Source organism: Marmota marmota, unplaced genomic scaffold, assembly GCF_001458135.2.
Source record: "Marmota marmota marmota unplaced genomic scaffold, marMar, whole genome shotgun sequence".
Classification (NCBI taxonomy): Eukaryota; Metazoa; Chordata; class Mammalia; order Rodentia; family Sciuridae; genus Marmota; species Marmota marmota.
In genome coordinates this window covers 38,423,163-38,440,636 of record NW_025999900.1, presented here as the reverse complement: position 1 = coordinate 38,440,636, position 17,474 = coordinate 38,423,163, and the positions used below count along the sequence as shown (strand labels likewise).

Sequence of the window (17,474 nt, the reverse complement as noted above, 5' to 3'; positions counted from 1 at the left end):
TTGTAGAGATTCAAGATGATGTTCCTTAAGTATTATAGCATTCTGTGTATACAGAATATCTACTGGGTTTATTATTTTTTTAATTAATATGGTCTTTGTTGCTGGATGCACACTAAAGATGTGCATTACAAGAAATTTGAGGTTGGTGTTGAGTGAAGGACTTTTCACTCTAGCCTTCTGACCGTTCATAGCCTTATAGTTTCTTGTTCTGACTTCTCTCTCTCTCTCTCTCTTTTTGATTGGTACTAGGGATTGAATCCAAGGGTGCTATATCATTGAGCCCAGCCCGCCCCCTTAATGTCTTATTTTGAGACAGGGTCTCACTTAGTTGCACAGGCTGACCTCAAACTTGTGATCCTCCTGCCTCAGCTTCCCAGGTTGCTGGGATTATAGGCATTAATTCTTCAAAGGATTGAATGCTATGTGATTTTGCCTGATTTTGATTGTGAATTCATAGAATAATTCTTCCACTAAGCTTTCTACGATTCATTCTCTATCAGGACCTGAGAAATTCTTACGTGAATCTGAAAGGTAGGGAGGGCACACTGCAGTTCTCACAGCCGACACACCACTCTGCCCTGACCCAGGTCTGCCTTGTGAAACAGAGGTCCCTGTGAAGGACCCACTCATACTGATTTGGGGGCAGGAATCTACTTAACCTTATGGATATTTAAAGAAGCCTTTTACAGGACCAAAATCTGTGTTGAATTGTAAGCTGTTTGCTTTTCTAAAGCTAAAAAAAAAAAATGTGTATCGGTGACAAAAACTGACATTTTCTTGAAACAGAAAAAAATTATGTTTGGGAGATTGCCTGTCCTCTTAGTTTATTTCATTGAGAACAGTAAAATAGCTATGGCCATTGTGCACTTATTTAAAGTTATTTAATTTTGTGACAGCTTTCTGAGACTGATAAATGTTATTGCTCTCGATAGATGAGGAATTAGAGGCTTACAGAGAGACGTAGTAATTTGCCCATGGTGGCGTACCTGGGAATGATGGAATAGACTTTGAAATGAAGTGTGCTTGACTCTATAGGTTTTGTTTTTAGCTGGTAGGCTTTGTGGTTTCCCTTTTCTATTTAACTAGTTGGTCTGTTCCATTAGTATTCCTATGGTTAGGGAGAACATGGGGTGCTTGATGCAGGCTTGAGAGCTATTTCATGAGGTTGTAGTTATGATTATTATATCTCTTCTGTCTTCTTCCTGTCCCTAGCTATGGGGTGCTGCTTTGGGAGCTGCTGACTGGCGAGGTGCCCTTCCGAGGTATCGATGGCTTAGCAGTGGCTTATGGAGTGGCCATGAACAAACTTGCCCTTCCTATACCTTCTACCTGCCCAGAACCTTTTGCCAAACTCATGGAAGGTAAGTAGCCCCCGGCCTGAACAAAACTGGAGACAGTTAATCTTTTGATAGCACTTGATTGATATGGGCCAGTTTCATAAGATCAGTTAGAGAAAGAGGAGATAAAGTATTAGTCATCCCATGAGGAGTCCTTTGGGCCATTGAAAGAGCTACTTCCTGCTGAGGCAGGGCCCTTCTGCCCATGTCCAGTATCAGTAGAAGGTAACTTAGTAACTAAAGCCTGCTGTCCAGTACTTCACGAGCTTATTAATATAAAATAAGAAGATAGGGGCTGGGGTTGTGGAGCCCTTGCTTAGCGTGTGAGGCACTGAGTTCAATCCTCAGCACCACATAAGAATAAATAAAGCTATTGTGTGTACCTACAACTAAAAAATAAATATTAAAAAAAATATAAAATAAGAAGATATAGTAGCTTTTATTTCAGGACCTCTGAGTGTCTTACTTGTAGAAATGAACATTGGGGAAAAAAGGAACTCTAAAGTCCTCTGGGAAAATGCCCTAATTTTGTAAGTGAGAAATACAAAGCTGATCAGGGTTAAGTGGGTAAATTGGCCATTCTGCTAATTCGTGGCTTTTCCTGATTCCCATTTTTATCTTTTCCTTCTCTTCATTCCATTGAGTTGAGGAAGGGCAACTCATGTATTTATGGGAAATCGAGGCCCAGGCTGTAGTTACCTTTGTCAAGACTTGAATTGTATAGTAACATGGTTGATCGTGGTAACCGTACTATACACAGAAAACTCTTCGGGTTTGTTTTCCTTATGCTTCATTCACATCAGAACTGGACGGGTGCAGAGCAGCTGTGTTTGATTTCCAGTTTTGCTCTCTATGGTTGTGATGCTGGGCAGCCTGCTTTTCTCTTGAGTCCTGCTTGGGGTTACCTCAATTCCAGTCTCAGTTTCGGGAAGGAGAAAGAAGAGATAGTTTTCTGGTAAATGAAGTCATGTAATGCCCTAAGTCTTCTGTTCGCCTCAGTCCATTCATGCTTTCTGTTTTCTCACGCTTTCCATTCAGACTGCTGGAATCCCGACCCCCATTCACGACCATCTTTCACGAGTATCCTGGACCAGCTAACCACCATAGAGGAGTCCGGTTTCTTTGAAATGCCCAAGGACTCCTTCCACTGCCTGCAGGATGACTGGAAACATGAGATTCAGGAGATGTTTGACCAACTCAGGGCCAAAGAAAAGGTAAGAGAGAAAAAAGGCAGGCGCTGGCTCAGTGGACCTTCTCCATCGGGGCCTCTGGACTAAGTCTGTCCGACCACCCTGCTTCTGACCTTCCCTGACCACCTTCCTGCTGGGTAGCTATTTAATTGTCCAAGCCAGAGGAAAAGCACCACTGGACAGCTGCCAGTGGGGTATCTCAACGTGCCAGCCACAATTACGAGAGGCTTCTGAGAAGGTCTCTTGGTTCTATGGTGGACTTCCAAAAGGATGTTAGCTTCATATAGGGATAATTCAGTATGAGAATAGCAATCAGAACATCCTGCCCAGTGTCTTGGTATCAGACTCAGAAACAGAATACAGGCCAGGAATGCCATGGGTCTGAAATTGTGGGACATTTTTCATGGAAAGGGTTCCAAGCGCAAGCCTTCTGGGGAATTCAGAGACTCCTGGCCTGCTGGAGATCTGCCTTTTTGTTTTAGTGGCCATTCCCTAAATGGCCCCTCTTTACCTCTTTGCTGTGTCTCTAGTAGTCAGCATCCACACAGGCAAAGCCAGTCGTAAGCAATTGTGTGGCTCACACTGTAAGGGCACGCCTAAATCTAAGGGATATAGCGAGGCCCCTGAGGGTTGTCCACAGAGACTTGGTTAATTTCTTTTTCCCCTTTTCACTCTGCACTGTGGGAAGTTGGGAAGTTACTAGAAATATGAAAGCTAAAATTGCATGTAGCTAAAATTGTACATGCTTTATTGTTCCCAGTTATTTTGCTTGGGAGATCTGATGAGACCTTTTTGTCCTGTTTATCCAGAGCCCTGTCACCAGCGTGTAGGGAAGGTATTATTGTTCCCATGTCAGAGCTGAGGGTCAGTGGCCTCCTTGTCATTAGAGCTAGTAAGTGGGGCAGCAGGACCTTGAACCTGGGCCTTCTGATTCTGAAATCTGTGTTCTTTGCAATATTAAGGTTGTTCCCTTACACAAATGACTTATAAATAATTTCTGGAGCTGATTTGAAGAGATTAGACTCCTATGGTACATAACAATCTGAACCTAGTACAGTTCAATATTGAGTGTTCTGCAGGGGAGTGGAGTAAGCTTAGGACAGATATTGGGTGGCTCTGAACTGGCCATTGAATGGGATGATCACGAGACACTTCTATCATTACTATTCCAGCTAGAACTCCCAGAATGATCAGCTTCTTTTTAGATGGTTAACCAGTGACTCTTGGTTACCTTTATTTTGGTCAATAAAACTATAATATATATAAATATACATATACATATATATGATTATAAATTATATGTAATTATAAATTATATATGCCAGTAAGAAAAATGAAGACCATATTTTGTCAGCAGGTAGCTATAGTAATTCCACTGCCCCCTTCCATTTTCCACGGTTTTGCTTTCTGTGGTTTCAGTTACCCATGGTCAGCTATGGTTCAAAAAATATTAAATGGAACATTACAGAAGTGAACAATCCATAAGTTTTAAATTGCTTTTCGTTCTAAGTAGGGGGGTAAAATCTCATGATGTCCCAGTAGGGACGCCAGCCATCCCTCTGGCTGTGTACACTACCTGCCTGTTAGTCACTCAGTGGCTGTCTCAGTTATCAGATCCACTCATCCTCTATCAGTGCTCATGTTCAAGTAACACTTATTTTACTTAATAATGGCCCCAAAGCATGAGAGTAGTGATGCTGGTGATTTTATTATATTGCTATAATTCTATCTTATTATTGGTTATTGTTATAAATCTTATACTGTGCCTAATTTATAAATTAAACTTTTTCATAGGTATGTATTACAGGAAGAAACATAGTATATGTAGGGTTTGATACTATTTGTGGTTTTAGGCATGCACTGGGGTCTTGAGATGTAGCCCCAAGGTTCAGGGGCACTGTGTTTCTAAGAAGAGTCAAACCCATAATAGCTAGCTTTTGAAGAGCATGTACTATGTGCCAACTGTTATAATTTATATGATTTGTCTTATGCAATAGGATAATAATTGTTCCCTGTCTATGTTGTCAGTGCTGGTGACTTATGTTATTTGTCGTGTCCTCATTGCTCCTCCTGCCCGGTCTCTAGAGCTTGGCCTTCAGTATTAGCGTCTCTGGTTGTATCTCAGGATGGCTGTTCTGAGCCTTCCTTTCCCCATGACTGAGGGTGCTCAGATGTTCACTTACCAGCTCACAGATCAGCCCCCTCTATCCATGAGGCATCATGGGAGAGCTCTTCAGGATGCCGCGTGAGCACGAGCCCTTTGAGCTCTCAGGCCTTACTCCAGAGCCCCTCTGCATGGAGGACCCTGCCCTTCCCTCTGATGGTTCCTCCCATTCTGCAGGAGCTCCGCACCTGGGAGGAGGAGCTGACGCGGGCTGCACTCCAGCAGAAGAACCAGGAGGAGCTGCTCCGGCGCCGGGAGCAGGAGCTGGCCGAGCGGGAGATCGACATCCTGGAAAGGGAGCTCAACATCATCATCCACCAGCTGTGCCAGGAGAAGCCCCGGGTGAAGAAACGCAAGGGCAAGTTCAGGAAGAGCCGGCTGAAGCTCAAGGATGGCAACCGCATCAGCCTTCCCTCTGGTCAGTGGCTGGGGGCCTGAAGTGGGAGGGGAGTGAGGAGCCGGTGCGGCAGGAGTTTGTGGGACCCATGCCCGAGTGTCACCTGTTGTCATGGGCCATTCTGTTCAGTGGAAAGACTGACTTGCTGAAAATCTGCCCCACTCCAGGGGAACTGCCGGGGGTGTGAGTGAACACAGTGTGAAGACAGACTCGCAAGGTCCGCCTGCTGGAAGTGTGGTGGCCCACCCAGGTGCATCTCACTTCAGACAAACCTGGAGAAGGAGGCTTCTAACAGGGAGAAAATTCCAGGACTGTGTATGTGAAACTAGAGGAGTCTTGGCTCTGTACAACCCATCACCCCAAGGTTTCTTTACTTAATTAGTTCTCTGAGGATAGTTGAGATTAGGTTTAGTGCATAAGAATTTACATCATAAGGTTTACACATAACCTTTCAAAAATGCACTGGATGAATAAAGGTCCATCATTTGTGTTACTGTAGCCTTGGGGGAAATGCAAGGAAATATGAAATAGAATCTTTGTGATGTATAATATATCCATCAAGGGAGGTGAGTGCTTAAGTATGTTTTGTTTTTAATGGACACAATATTTTTATTTATTTATTCATTTTTATATGATACTGAGGATCAAACCCAGGGTCTCTCACACGTGTGAGGCAAGCGCTCTATACCACTGAGCTATAACCCCAGCCCTTAAATGTGTTTTTATGTAGATAAAAGTGCTCTGAATCTATAAAGCCCCAGGAAGCAAGCTTATTAGAAGTGTAGGAACCAAGGAAAAATGGCCTGATGAGAGCACCTGTGGAGGATGGTGAGCCTAGGACAGTGGCTTAGGCATAGACAAGGGAATTGGTTCACTGAAATTGAGAGGGTGTGCCCACAGAACATGTTTGCTGTTTTCTTTTGTACATTTTTTTTCTCTTCACATAGCACAGAGTCTTTAAGCACCTTTGGAGCATCTAGCCTGTGCCAGCATATTGCTGTGGGCTGGGGATGCAGGTATAGAAGCCACAATCCCACCTGCAAAAGGACCACAGTTTATTGGGGAGATCAGGGTACAGACAAGGAGCTGAGTATCATGCCTCTCTGATGGTGAGGGGCTGAAATTCAGAGAAGTGGGTTTTACATTCTGTGTGATGTACCATAACTGCCTTTGGATGATGTTGGAATCAAGGCAACTTGACCACCTCCCTTGGTCCCTGGATTCCCTGCTCTGCCCACACTTAATGAGAAGCATTAGTCTCCCTGCATTGATCCCTGAGAAGATCATCGGAAACAGAATTTTGAGTTCCAATCCCTAGAATAATCAACAAACTCTCATGAGCTCAAAGCTGTTCTCAATGTGTAAATGCTCCATCTGTATACACTAAATAGAGAGCTTTATAAAGACTTTTCTAATGATGTTCACTCAGATAATGAATTTTCCCATCAGTTCATACATTCATCTTGCCATGTCCCTTAGGAAAAAAGAGATGGTTCTGAGAGAGAACATTTCACAGGTAAACAGATCTTTTCAGGGAACTGAGGCCTGTCTCTCAGGCCTGCCCCAGAAGACGTCACCTCTCTTAAATGAGTTTGATGATGGGATAAGGCTAATGCACATTCCTGTGTTTGTCTTTCCTCAAGCAGATTTCCAGCACAAATTCACGGTGCAGGCCTCCCCAACCATGGATAAAAGGAAGAGTCTTATCAGCAGCCGCTCCAGTCCTCCTGCAAGCCCCACCATCATTCCTCGCCTTCGAGCCATCCAGTGTGAGACTGTTTCTCAAATTAGTTGGGGCCCCAAACATACCAGGGCACCTGTCCCCTGCTCTGTCCAACTGCCAGCTGGTCCAGGCTTGCTCCATGCATAACTTCTGCCCCCGAAACCCCCTCAACAGATGTATATACATGTACATATGTACACAGACCCTCAGCCCTACCCTGTCCCTCTCCATTAACTTTGCTACTGCCTTCTTTACCTTTTACTCCTGGTTAAATATCAGCAAAGGGATTTCTGGGTGCTGAAGGATCTTTAGTGAGTTACAAAGCAATTTGGAAACTGGTGTATAATGTAGATATAAGTTGTTGGTACCCTGGCTTGGGGACCTAATGTACTTACTCTCTGCCTTGTTTGGGACATCATTGTTTTTTTCTTTTGTCCATATTTCCTAAGGAATGGCTTTTCCAAAGTCATTTTCTTAGCTCCTAAGAAAACTTGCACATACTGTATAGTGGGCCAATCTTAGTCTTATTTTGTTTTTACTATAGTATTTGTTTAAAAAAGTACACACACACACACACACACACGTGTGTGTGTTTGTATATGTAAATGTGGGTGTATATGAATGAATTGTTTCCCAATTTGAAGATAGATTTCACTTAAAAATCCTGGGTTTCTGACCTTCCTTGAGGATTCAGATCACATCAGTGGGTTACTTTTTTTTTTTTTTCATGTGACCAGAGTTGGCTGGAATTGATAGCAGTTTCCATATGCTTCCTATTTTGCTTCAGTGGCTTCAGTTCCCTGTTTTTTTGGTAGTTGGCTCACTCCATTCATTTCTCATTTGAGCCGTATCTCTATAGCTTTCCATCAGAAGAAGGTTCTTCCTTCCTTATCTTTTCCTTTCCCTCTCTCCCTCTTCCTGACCACCTTCTCCAGAGCCTGGAAAGCCTCATTTTCTTCTTTCCAGCCTGTCTTCCAATAGTTCCTTTCTTCCACATTTTCCTTACCCACTGTCTCCACCGACCCCACATCAACCTCTTCATTCCCCCACCATGCAATTCCACTCAGCAAAACAAGTTCTTTCAGTTACATCTGTTTGGAACTCTGGTGTCTGGTTGGCCTGAGCCCCAGCTTTATATTGGACTTGTAACACTTTGGGAAATTTCTCCATGTTTTTATTTTGAGAGTTAAATGGTTGGTAGCTGGGGACTCCGTTGCTTTCTTGTAAGGGTCCCTTAGGCACAGAGTTTCTGGTGAGGTCTAACTTCCCTGCAACTCTAAGTTGTTCGAGTCTGTCTGGTGGGGCAGAGGCTAGTTTTGAGGGGGCCCTGTCGGTTCATTTCTCTGGATCTTATCTGACCTTTGTTATGCACAGTGACACCAGGTGAAAGCAGCAAAACCTGGGGCCGGAGCTCAGTCATCCCAAAAGAGGAAGGGGAAGAGGAGGAGAAGAGGGCCACAAAGAAGAAGGGACGAACATGGGGGCCAGGGACACTTGGGCAGAAGGAACTTGTCTCAGGGGATGAAGGGTAAGAGCCAGATGATATGAAATTCTCTCTAATGTAAAGATGAGTGCATCATTTAAAAATATGAAATGAAATACCTTTTGCTAGCCAGGCACCGTGGAACATGCCTGTAATCTCAGCTACTTGGAGACCAAGGTAGGACGATCATGAGTTCCAAGGCCAGCCTCAGCAATTTAGTGAAAACTTGTCACAAAAAAAAAAAATTAGGGGCTGGAAAAAAAGGGCTAGAGATGTAGCTCAGTGGAAGATTGTCTCTGGGTTCTATCTTCAATGATACAAAAAATAAAACACCCTTTTTCTATTGTGTATTCAATTGTAAACCTCGTGGTCTTTACAATTTACAGTTTTTTCCAATCTACTGGTTCCCAGGCACTTCCTAGGATAGGAGTTACCAAACTTTCTTCCACAAAGGGCCAGATAATAAATATTTTAGGCATTGTGATCCATAAAGTTCTGTCACAACAGTTCAACTCCTCTTTTGGAGCAAAATAGCCGTGGACCATGGGCAATATATAAATGAATGAGTGTGGGTGTGTTCCAGTCAAACTTTAGGAAAACAAGGGGTGGGCAGGATGTTGCCCACCAGTGTAGTTTGCTGATCCCTTCAGAGCAAGGAAGAAATACAGGAAGTTCTGTCTGAGTCTTCTACTCATACCTGGCTCTTCCTCTTAAAGGATCCATTCGTAGTTAAGAGAACAGAGAGCAGGGGTCAACAGAGGCTCATTCTGAAGCAGGGGCAGACAGAGAAACCAGTACTGATAGAGGTAATAGGCCATGAGAATTTCTTTCAGGCCTCACCCCAGAGTCACACTGACTACACCCCATGGGAAAAGCCCAGGGGGCCTTGGTGCTATGAAAGAACTGTGTCCTCACTTGAGTGCTTGAGGCCAGAGGCCAATTTTCCCCTGAGTCTCAGTGCTTCACAGGCCAGGCACTCATAGTGTAGTAGTGGAGGGCTTGGCTGCTGACTCTAGACTGCCTAGCATGAATCCTAGCTCCACCCAGCTTTCTGTGTGAGCTTGTATAGTCTGTGGATTGGGGATGATATCAGTACCCATCCCACTGATGGGTAGCTGATGTGAAGGTTTTCTGAGTTCTTCTTTGTGAAGTGCATAAATAATTTGCTGGCTCATAGGGAGCTTGTATACATACTGGCCAGGGTGAATATTCCTTACCTCTTGTGTAGTTCTGTTCCATACCCGAAGCATGGCTATCACAGTTTTAACTTCTTAGTGTTCAACTCTAAGCCAGTAGTGTTTTATGACTTATTCTAAGTGTGAGAGAGTCCAGCAGTCCTCTTCACCATTACATAATGACTTTCCAAAGAGTTACTAAGGTTGGCTATTAGGTTTGCGGGTGCCCTGGTTTTGCTAATCTTTCAAATACTAAAATTTTCATGTCTAAAATCTGTTTCCCCACATCAGATCTGAATTCAAGGTGAAAATAAAGGATTGATTTTCTGAAGCCAGGCTTCAGAAATTACTGGATGCCTTTGAATAGCAAAGTTAGACATGTAGGGCAAACTACCTATACTGTGTGTGGCTTCAGGATGAATCCACAGAGGACAGCAAATCACTCTACTCTACCAAGTTCTGTAGGAGCTGGAGCTTCCTAGTTGGTTCTTTGAGCACTGAGCTAGACAGGAGTTGAGCTGGGTTTGAGAAACTTGCTGACCCTGAGTCACTTGATATTTCTTCTTTTTTTTTCTTAATATTTTTTTTTAGTTGCCTATGGACCTTTATTTTATTTACTTACATGCAGTGCTAAAAATTGAACCAGTGACTCACACATGCTAGGCAAGCACTCTACCACTGAGCTACAGCCCCAGCCCATCACTTGATAATTTCTGACATTATAATTCCAAATACCGTTAGCCAGGCTGGTTGTAGATTCCAGTAATTTCTTTGTTTCTGCTTCATTTAAAGATACTTTTTGTTGGGCACAGTGACTTACCTATAATCTCAGCTACTCGGGGGAAAAGGATCACAAGTTCAAGGAATGACTCAGAAATTTAGTGAGACCCTGTCTCAAAAAATAAAAAGGGGTAGGGATGTATTTCAGTGGTAGAGTGATTCTGGGTTCAGTCCCCACTACCTAAAGAGGGAAAGAGATACCTTTTATCTTGGTATTAAATTAACCATATTTCATATTATAGAATATCAACTTGTACTTTTCGTTTTCCTTACATAGGTTTGTCCTCATACCTTTTTTGGGGGGTGGGGTACCAGGAATTGAACCTAGGGATGCTTAACCACTGAGCCACATCCCCAGCCCTTTTTGTATTTATTTAGAGACAGGGTCTCACTGATATTTCTTAGGGCCTCGATAAATTACTGAGGCTGGCTTTGAACTCTCCATCCTCCTGCATCAGCCTCCTGAGCCCCTGGCATTACAGGGTATGCGCTACCAATTACCTCAGAGGTGTGAGAGAACTCATAACTGTTGAAGCAATTAAAAATATCATATATCTCATGATTGTATATCATGTATCTCATGATTATCAGTTCCTATTAAAGAAATAAAAGTGGATTTCATCTAGTTCTGAGTAAAAAAATCTCTTTGGTGTCAGAATTTTTATTCTTTTGGTACCAGGGATTGAACCTAGGAATGCTTAACTGAGCCACATCCCCAGTTCTTTTTATATTTTATTTAGAGACAGGGCCTCGCCAAGTTGTAATTCTCCTGCCTCAGCCTCCCAAGCTGCTGGGATTACAGAAAATTTTGAGAGCCTCTCTCTATATTTCTAATTTTAGAGCCTGTTGATTGAAGAAAATATGTAATGGCAGTAAGTTATCTTGAATTCAGTAACATTAAGTGAGCGTGTATCTACCTGCTTTTCACAAATGGTACAGCTCTGTAGGACACATACACACTTGTCTCAGGACAGCTTGGTTATCTGGATTCACAGACCCACCCTGCAGTCGCCCTGGGACCTTGGTCCTATAGATAGGAGGGCTTGGGCCTGAAGCAGCTCAAAAGGCCATCTTGTTAAGTTTCCTTCCTGGTGTGGACTTTGCTGACTGGACATGGGGAGGTGACTGGCAACAGAGCTCAAGCCCAGCCTTGGGATCTCGGCTATGGGAGAAGCTGAGCAGGATGGCCTCACTACTGATTCTCTTTATTCATTGAAGATCCCCTCAGAGGCGTGAGAAAGCTAATGGCTTAAGTACCCCATCAGAATCTCCACATTTCCACTTGGGGTGAGTCTAATCCTCACCCTTTCACCAGCTGTGCTGGCAGCAATCATCCTTCCATTTCCTGTTCTCATACCCCATAGAATCAGGTCTCATCACTGCAAAGGCTGAGCTGAGTTTTTTTTTTTTTTTGTTTTGTTTTTTAAGAGCAATACCATTGTGCACTTTGGGAAATTTCCTGTGTTGATCTGTCACTTTCCTGACCACTCCAGTATTTGGGATACTCCTGGCACCCTTAGCGTTAGGGAGAAGATCCATGGCTATTTATCCTTTAGACTTGAGCACTGGTGTTGACTTGCTAATCTGGATTTCCTTGGCCCCAGAGCTGGAAGTGATAAAATTACTAGTTAGAAGTCCCAGGCTGTAGGTTTAGCAGCGGGCTCCTCCCTGGCTCTTTATTTTGGTTGAAACCAGTGGACGTGGAGATGTACTTGAATCCACTGGTATGTCTTTCAGCACTTGAAACATCTTGCTGAGGTCAAGGGAAAAGGTCAGACCTTCTTTTGCGTTCAGAGTGGCCTGGGACTCAGGGGAGAGTGGGCTTTTGTTGAATGGGTCTTCAGCATTAAAAAAAGAGCCACCTTTGATTATTCTGTGGGATCCCCCAAACCACGACAGCATATGGATTCCTCAGTGCTCCTATTTACTGTCCTCTAGGGAAGAATACCAGTGCTTCCTGCCTCTGACTCCCCCATCATATTAGGGGGTTTGTGGGATATCCTGTCTATCCTTGGTAAGATACTGGCTTGCTGAATGAGCTGATCACAGGGATTTGAGAGCAAGCTAATATCCTCTTTCTCTCCATCCCCACACAAACCGAGGGCCGGAGTACAGCATAATGTACTACCCACATAGGTCTGTCCCAAAGTGCACTGGGTCGGTGATGCTTTGTTGGTTGATTTTTTTTTTTTCTTTTTGAAAAATGTATGGCTTTGAAAGTGGCCTAAGCATGCCGGGAGTTTGAAAGGAGGATTGAGCAGTGGCGTGAGTGGGGCGGCCCAGCCCACTTCTGCTGGATCATCTGCCCATGCTTGCTTTGTATTGCAAGTATTGTCTTTGCATTGCGATATTTCTAATGTCACGAGTGTGTTGTGTTTAGTGTTTGTGGATTTTCTCCCTTAAGAAGGGATCAGGCAGGACCCCCATTCACTGGGCAGTCCTTATTCTGTCTGCCCCCCCTGCCCCCCAGCTCTCTCCACAGTTCCACAGCATGTGAGGAGGGTGGGTCAAACTGCTGCTTTTCTTTCCCTAGAGCATGTACACTTCTGTTTGTGCAGAAGGTGGGCTCAGTGAGATGCTGCCTGTACCCTAGGTCCTCATTGTGATCAGGCAGACAAGGAAAGGCATTTCCTCAGGCCCTTGGAGGCTAGGTGAAGAAAGTGGCCACTTCTGACAGTCTTCTCATTTCTTCTTCTTCAGCCTCAAATCCCTGGTAGATGGATACAAGCAGTGGTCGTCCAGTGCCCCCAACCTGGGAAAGGGCCCGAGGAATAGCCCGGCACTGCCAGGGTTCACCAGCCTTATGGAGATGGGTAAGCATTGCTCTGGTCTTTGTTCTCTCCCTAGTCCCTCAGGGAATTCTTGGCCATTTCCAGGACTGTTTAAGGACCCCTAATACTACTTAATGGTGTTTGTCTTAGCTTTTACTCAACTCCTTTGTCCTGTACCCGTTTCATTGAATTTCTAAGTCAGTTTTTTCCTGCTGTCATGGAGCCTACCTTTGGCTTCTTATCCCAAGGGGCCAGTTAAGAGTCTCCTTAGGGCAAGAGAAGGGTGAGGCCTTGAATCAGGCATTTCCTGTCCCTGACTCTATGGAGAGGGGAGCCCACAAAGTGGGGGGTGGTGATAGAAGACACTGCAGCTGTCCGCCCAGGAGGCTTACCAGTGCCATCCTCTGATTACTGAATGATGGGTAAGTTCTCCAGGCTCTCTCTCAGGTGATATTCTTATCTCTGTAGATTTCTAAGGTCATTCCATCCATGGAGCCAATTATAGGGGATTCTAATCCTTTGTGGAGACTAGTCTTAAGTTGCGAAGCTGTCATTCTAGAAATCCAAAAGTCCTTCCAATTTTAAGGTACGAAACTATTAGGAATGTTTCTGTTCTATCCAGTGTTCTAGAGACTCGTGCTTTATTTGTACTAAGGGTTTCTGTGGGACTCAGTGGTAGAGTACTTGCCTAGAATATGAGGTCCTGGGCTTAATCCCTAGCATTGCGTGCGCACACACATGCACACACACACACACACACACACGTGAGGTTCAAAGAAGTAGCAAATTACAGATCTTCTTTCCTAAAAATAGGAAAATGGGCTCCGGAATGTGGATTCATTTCCCTGGGTTGGTTGCAACTGCGTGTCGGGAAATACAGCCCTTTTGGTTCTATGTCCATTCCAGGTCCTGCCCGTCAGGCCTTTTGACTTTGGCATCCCTGACACTGAGTCAGGAGGCCTGGGGTCGGGGGAAAGGACCAGATTCTTCTTCTTGCTGCTTTGTACCCATTTCTTTTTTTCTCCTCCACTCCTCTCATCTGCACAGAGGATGAGGACAGTGAAGGCCCAAGGAGTGGAGAGAGTCGTCTACAGCATTCACCTAACCAGTCCTACCTCTGTATCCCATTTCCTCGAGGAGAGGATGGGGATGGCCCCCACAGTGATGGAGTCCATGAGGAGCCCACCCCAGTCAACTCAGCCACCAGTACCCCTCAGCTGACACCAACCAACAGCCTCAAGCGCAGCAGTACCCATCACCGCCGCTGTGAGGTGGCTCTGCTTGGCTGTGGGGCTGTCCTGGCAGCCACAGGCCTAGGGTTTGACTTGCTGGAAGCTGGCAGGTGCCAGCTGCTTCCCCCAGAGGAGCCCGAGCCACCAGCCCGGGAGGAGAAGAAGAGGCGCGAAGGTCTTTTCCAGAGGGCCAGCCGTCCTCGACGGAGCACCAGCCCCCCCTCCCGAAAGCTCTTCAAGAAGGAAGAACCCATGCTGCTGCTGGGGGACCCCTCCGCTTCCCTGACGCTGCTCTCTCTCTCCTCCATTTCTGAGTGCAACTCCACCCGCTCCCTGTTGCGCTCCGACAGCGATGAGATCGTGGTGTATGAGATGCCAGTCAGCCCCGTCGAGGCCCCACCCCCGACCCCATGCACCCACAACCCCCTGGTCAATGTCCGTGTGGAACGCTTCAAGAAAGACCCTAACCAGTCCCTGACTCCCACCCATGTCACCCTCACGGCCCCCACGCAGCCGAGTGGTCACCGGCGGACTCCTTCTGATGGAGCCCTTAAGCCTGTAGCTCTCCAAGCTAGCAGGAGCCCCTCCAGCAATGGGTTGAGCCCCAGTCCTGGATCAGGTGAGTCCCGGGTGCTTCCTCTCTCCTCTGTCTTTTGTGCCTCCCAGGGAGTGAAGGTGTAGGTGCCTTATTTCCTCTTTCTACTTCTGGATCTGAGTAAGCCCCATTCCATCTCTTACTCAGCCAAGCAAGAATTACCAATCTGAGGTCAGGGAGGTGACCAGGGTTGGATGGGGCCACAGGGCAGGGATCTTTCCTGGCAACCAAAAGAAGACAGGTGGGTTCTTGGAAGAATCAGACCTGGTACCGCACTGTCATGTCTAGGCCCTGGGCCAGGGTAGAGCACTGCTGTGCAGGCAGTGTCCAGAAGGGGCAGGAATCTAGCTTCTGGTTATTTCCGGAGGGTACCATGGATACTAGGAAGGAATGCTGCGCTGCAGGTAGGAGGGCGTTTTCTGCCACGTAGCTGGTTGCAGGTCTCCCATTACAACATCAGCTCAGACACACTCACAGGAAGGCTTCCTTCTGTCAGCTCGCTTGTTAACACTCATTTCTGACTCACCTGCCTCAGCAGACATGGACATGTGTCCAGGTGAGTTACTACCCATGTGCACACACTTACCTGCTGTATCCGACACCTGGGCATACACACACTCAAACCCAGATTTTCCCTGTCACCACCCTTGCTCCCTGGAATATCTCAGACTGACTTAGAGTTGGCTCCAGTCCAGGAGGAGAAGCAGGGAAGGCCATACCTTTAGTGAGATTTAGGTGTCAGTGACAATTATATTTTTACCATTGACTTGACCTTCCTCTTAATACGCTTTTGTATTCTCAGATGTAAACCTCTTTGGGAACAGAGACTCTATATTGCTACTTAGACTTCTGTTCCTATCATACATTTATTAAATGATGAAGAACGAATGATAGACATTTCCTTAAGTCAGGGATCAGCAAACTGGGGAAGGGTCAAGATAGTAAATACTTGGGGCTTTGCAGGTCATGCAGTTTCTCCTGTAACCACTCAGCTATGCTGCTCTGGTTGGATAGCAGGCATTGAGTAACTCCAACACATGTTCCATTAAGACTTGATTTACAAACACATGTGGCCCGTTTGTGGCTCATTTGCCAGCATCTGCCTTTAGTTAATTCATTGCAGTTAGGACACTCATTACTATTATTGGATACAGGGACCTTGGCCTAGGTACCGTGGTATCCCCAATACCACCCAGCACACTGCATGGCACATAGTAGACATAGTAGGTGTTTGGTAAGTATTTGTTAATTCTTGTTATTCCAAGTGCATAGGGAGATGGCAGGGTGGGGAGAGCAGTGAATATCTGACCCAGAAATACGGTGCCATCATCTGATTCTTCTCCCTTTGTCTTCTTGACCAGGAATGTTGAAAACCCCCAGTCCTAGCCGAGACCCAGGTGAATTCCCCCGGCTCCCTGACCCTAATGTGGTCTTTCCCCCAACCCCAAGGCGCTGGAACACACAGCAGGACTCTACCTTGGAGAGACCCAAGACTCTGGAGTTTCTGCCTCGCCCACGTCCCTCTGCCAATCGGCAAAGGCTAGACCCTTGGTGGTTCGTGTCCCCCAGCCATGCCCGCAGCGCCTCCCCAGCCAACAGCTCCAGCACAGAGACACCCAGCAACCTGGACTCCTGCTTTGCTAGCAGCAGCAGCACTGTGGAGGAGCGGCCTGCACTTCCAGCCCTGCTCCCATTTCAGGCAGGACCGCTGCCCCCCGCCGAGCGGACGCTTCTGGACCTGGACGCAGAGGGGCAGAGTCAGGACAGTACCGTGCCGCTGTGCAGAGCTGAACTGAACACACACAGGCCTACTGCTTATGAGATCCAGCAGGAATTCTGGTCTTAGCGTGAAAAGGGGCATGGGCAGGCAAGGGGGAAGCAGGAGGAGATGGAGGGAGCTGGCTGGCACAGCCCTTTCTCAGAGTTGGACCCCCTGAGATCCAGCCCTACTTCTTGCACTGAAAATGCACTTTGAAGATGGAAGGGATGGAAACAGGGCCACTTCAGAGGGTCTCCTGCCCTGCAGGGCCTTTCTACTCATGTCCACTGGAGGGGCTGCGGCCATCAGCTCTGGCTGTGTAGGGGAGGGAGGGGCGCGTGCATGTCCCCCACCCTCCACAGTCTTCCTCGCCTTTAGGGTGACCCTGCAGAGTCATCCAGCCAAATCTGTCTGCTGCTTCTTCTCCTCAGCCAGTTGGGTATGCCCAGAGTTGGCCTAGGGGGGGGTCCCTTTGTTAGCCCTGAGTTCAACCTTCCCACACACCAGTATTGGATGTTCTGTGATTGATTTTGCTACTCGTCCACTCCCCCTCAGCACCTGTGAATTGAAATCTTATTTGATGTGAGATGTGAGCTATCCTGTGTCCCAAGCCCTTTTGTGCCAGCTGAGGACTGGGGGCAAGGTAGCCCAGTGTGGAAGCATAAGGGCGGACGGACCTGTCACTACCTACCTGCACTTCCAGGTCCTCCGTCTATGTATCTGAGCACACAGGTGGTAAGAGGAACTGGCTCAGTGAGAATCCAGGAAAGGGGAGGGAGTTAGGGAAAGTATAGTCAGGTTGCAGCGAGGAGGGTGGTGGAGTCTATCCTTGTTTGTTTGTTTGTTGGAAACACTCAAGGGCAGAAAC

At 46.2% G+C, this 17,474-nt stretch overlaps 1 protein-coding gene across 3 annotated transcripts in view; it reads left to right on the top strand.

The window, feature by feature from the left end:
• Positions 1-17,169, top strand: part of Map3k9 (mitogen-activated protein kinase kinase kinase 9) — a 67,314-nt gene extending 50,145 nt beyond the window's left edge. For 2 of the 3 annotated variants that reach the window (XM_048798888.1, XM_048798889.1), the window contains 9 exons: positions 1,213-1,361; positions 2,376-2,551; positions 4,869-5,109; positions 6,735-6,857; positions 8,186-8,339; positions 11,468-11,536; positions 12,950-13,062; positions 14,068-14,871; positions 16,209-17,169. In XM_048798888.1, coding sequence (XP_048654845.1) covers positions 1,213-1,361; positions 2,376-2,551; positions 4,869-5,109; positions 6,735-6,857; positions 8,186-8,339; positions 11,468-11,536; positions 12,950-13,062; positions 14,068-14,871; positions 16,209-16,693 — 2,314 coding nt within the window. In that variant the 3' untranslated portion in view covers positions 16,694-17,169. The remainder of the gene's footprint in view (positions 1-1,212; positions 1,362-2,375; positions 2,552-4,868; positions 5,110-6,734; positions 6,858-8,185; positions 8,340-11,467; positions 11,537-12,949; positions 13,063-14,067; positions 14,872-16,208) is intronic. The other variant, XM_048798890.1, reaches the window with a different exon arrangement.
• Positions 17,170-17,474: the final 305 nt, after the last annotated feature.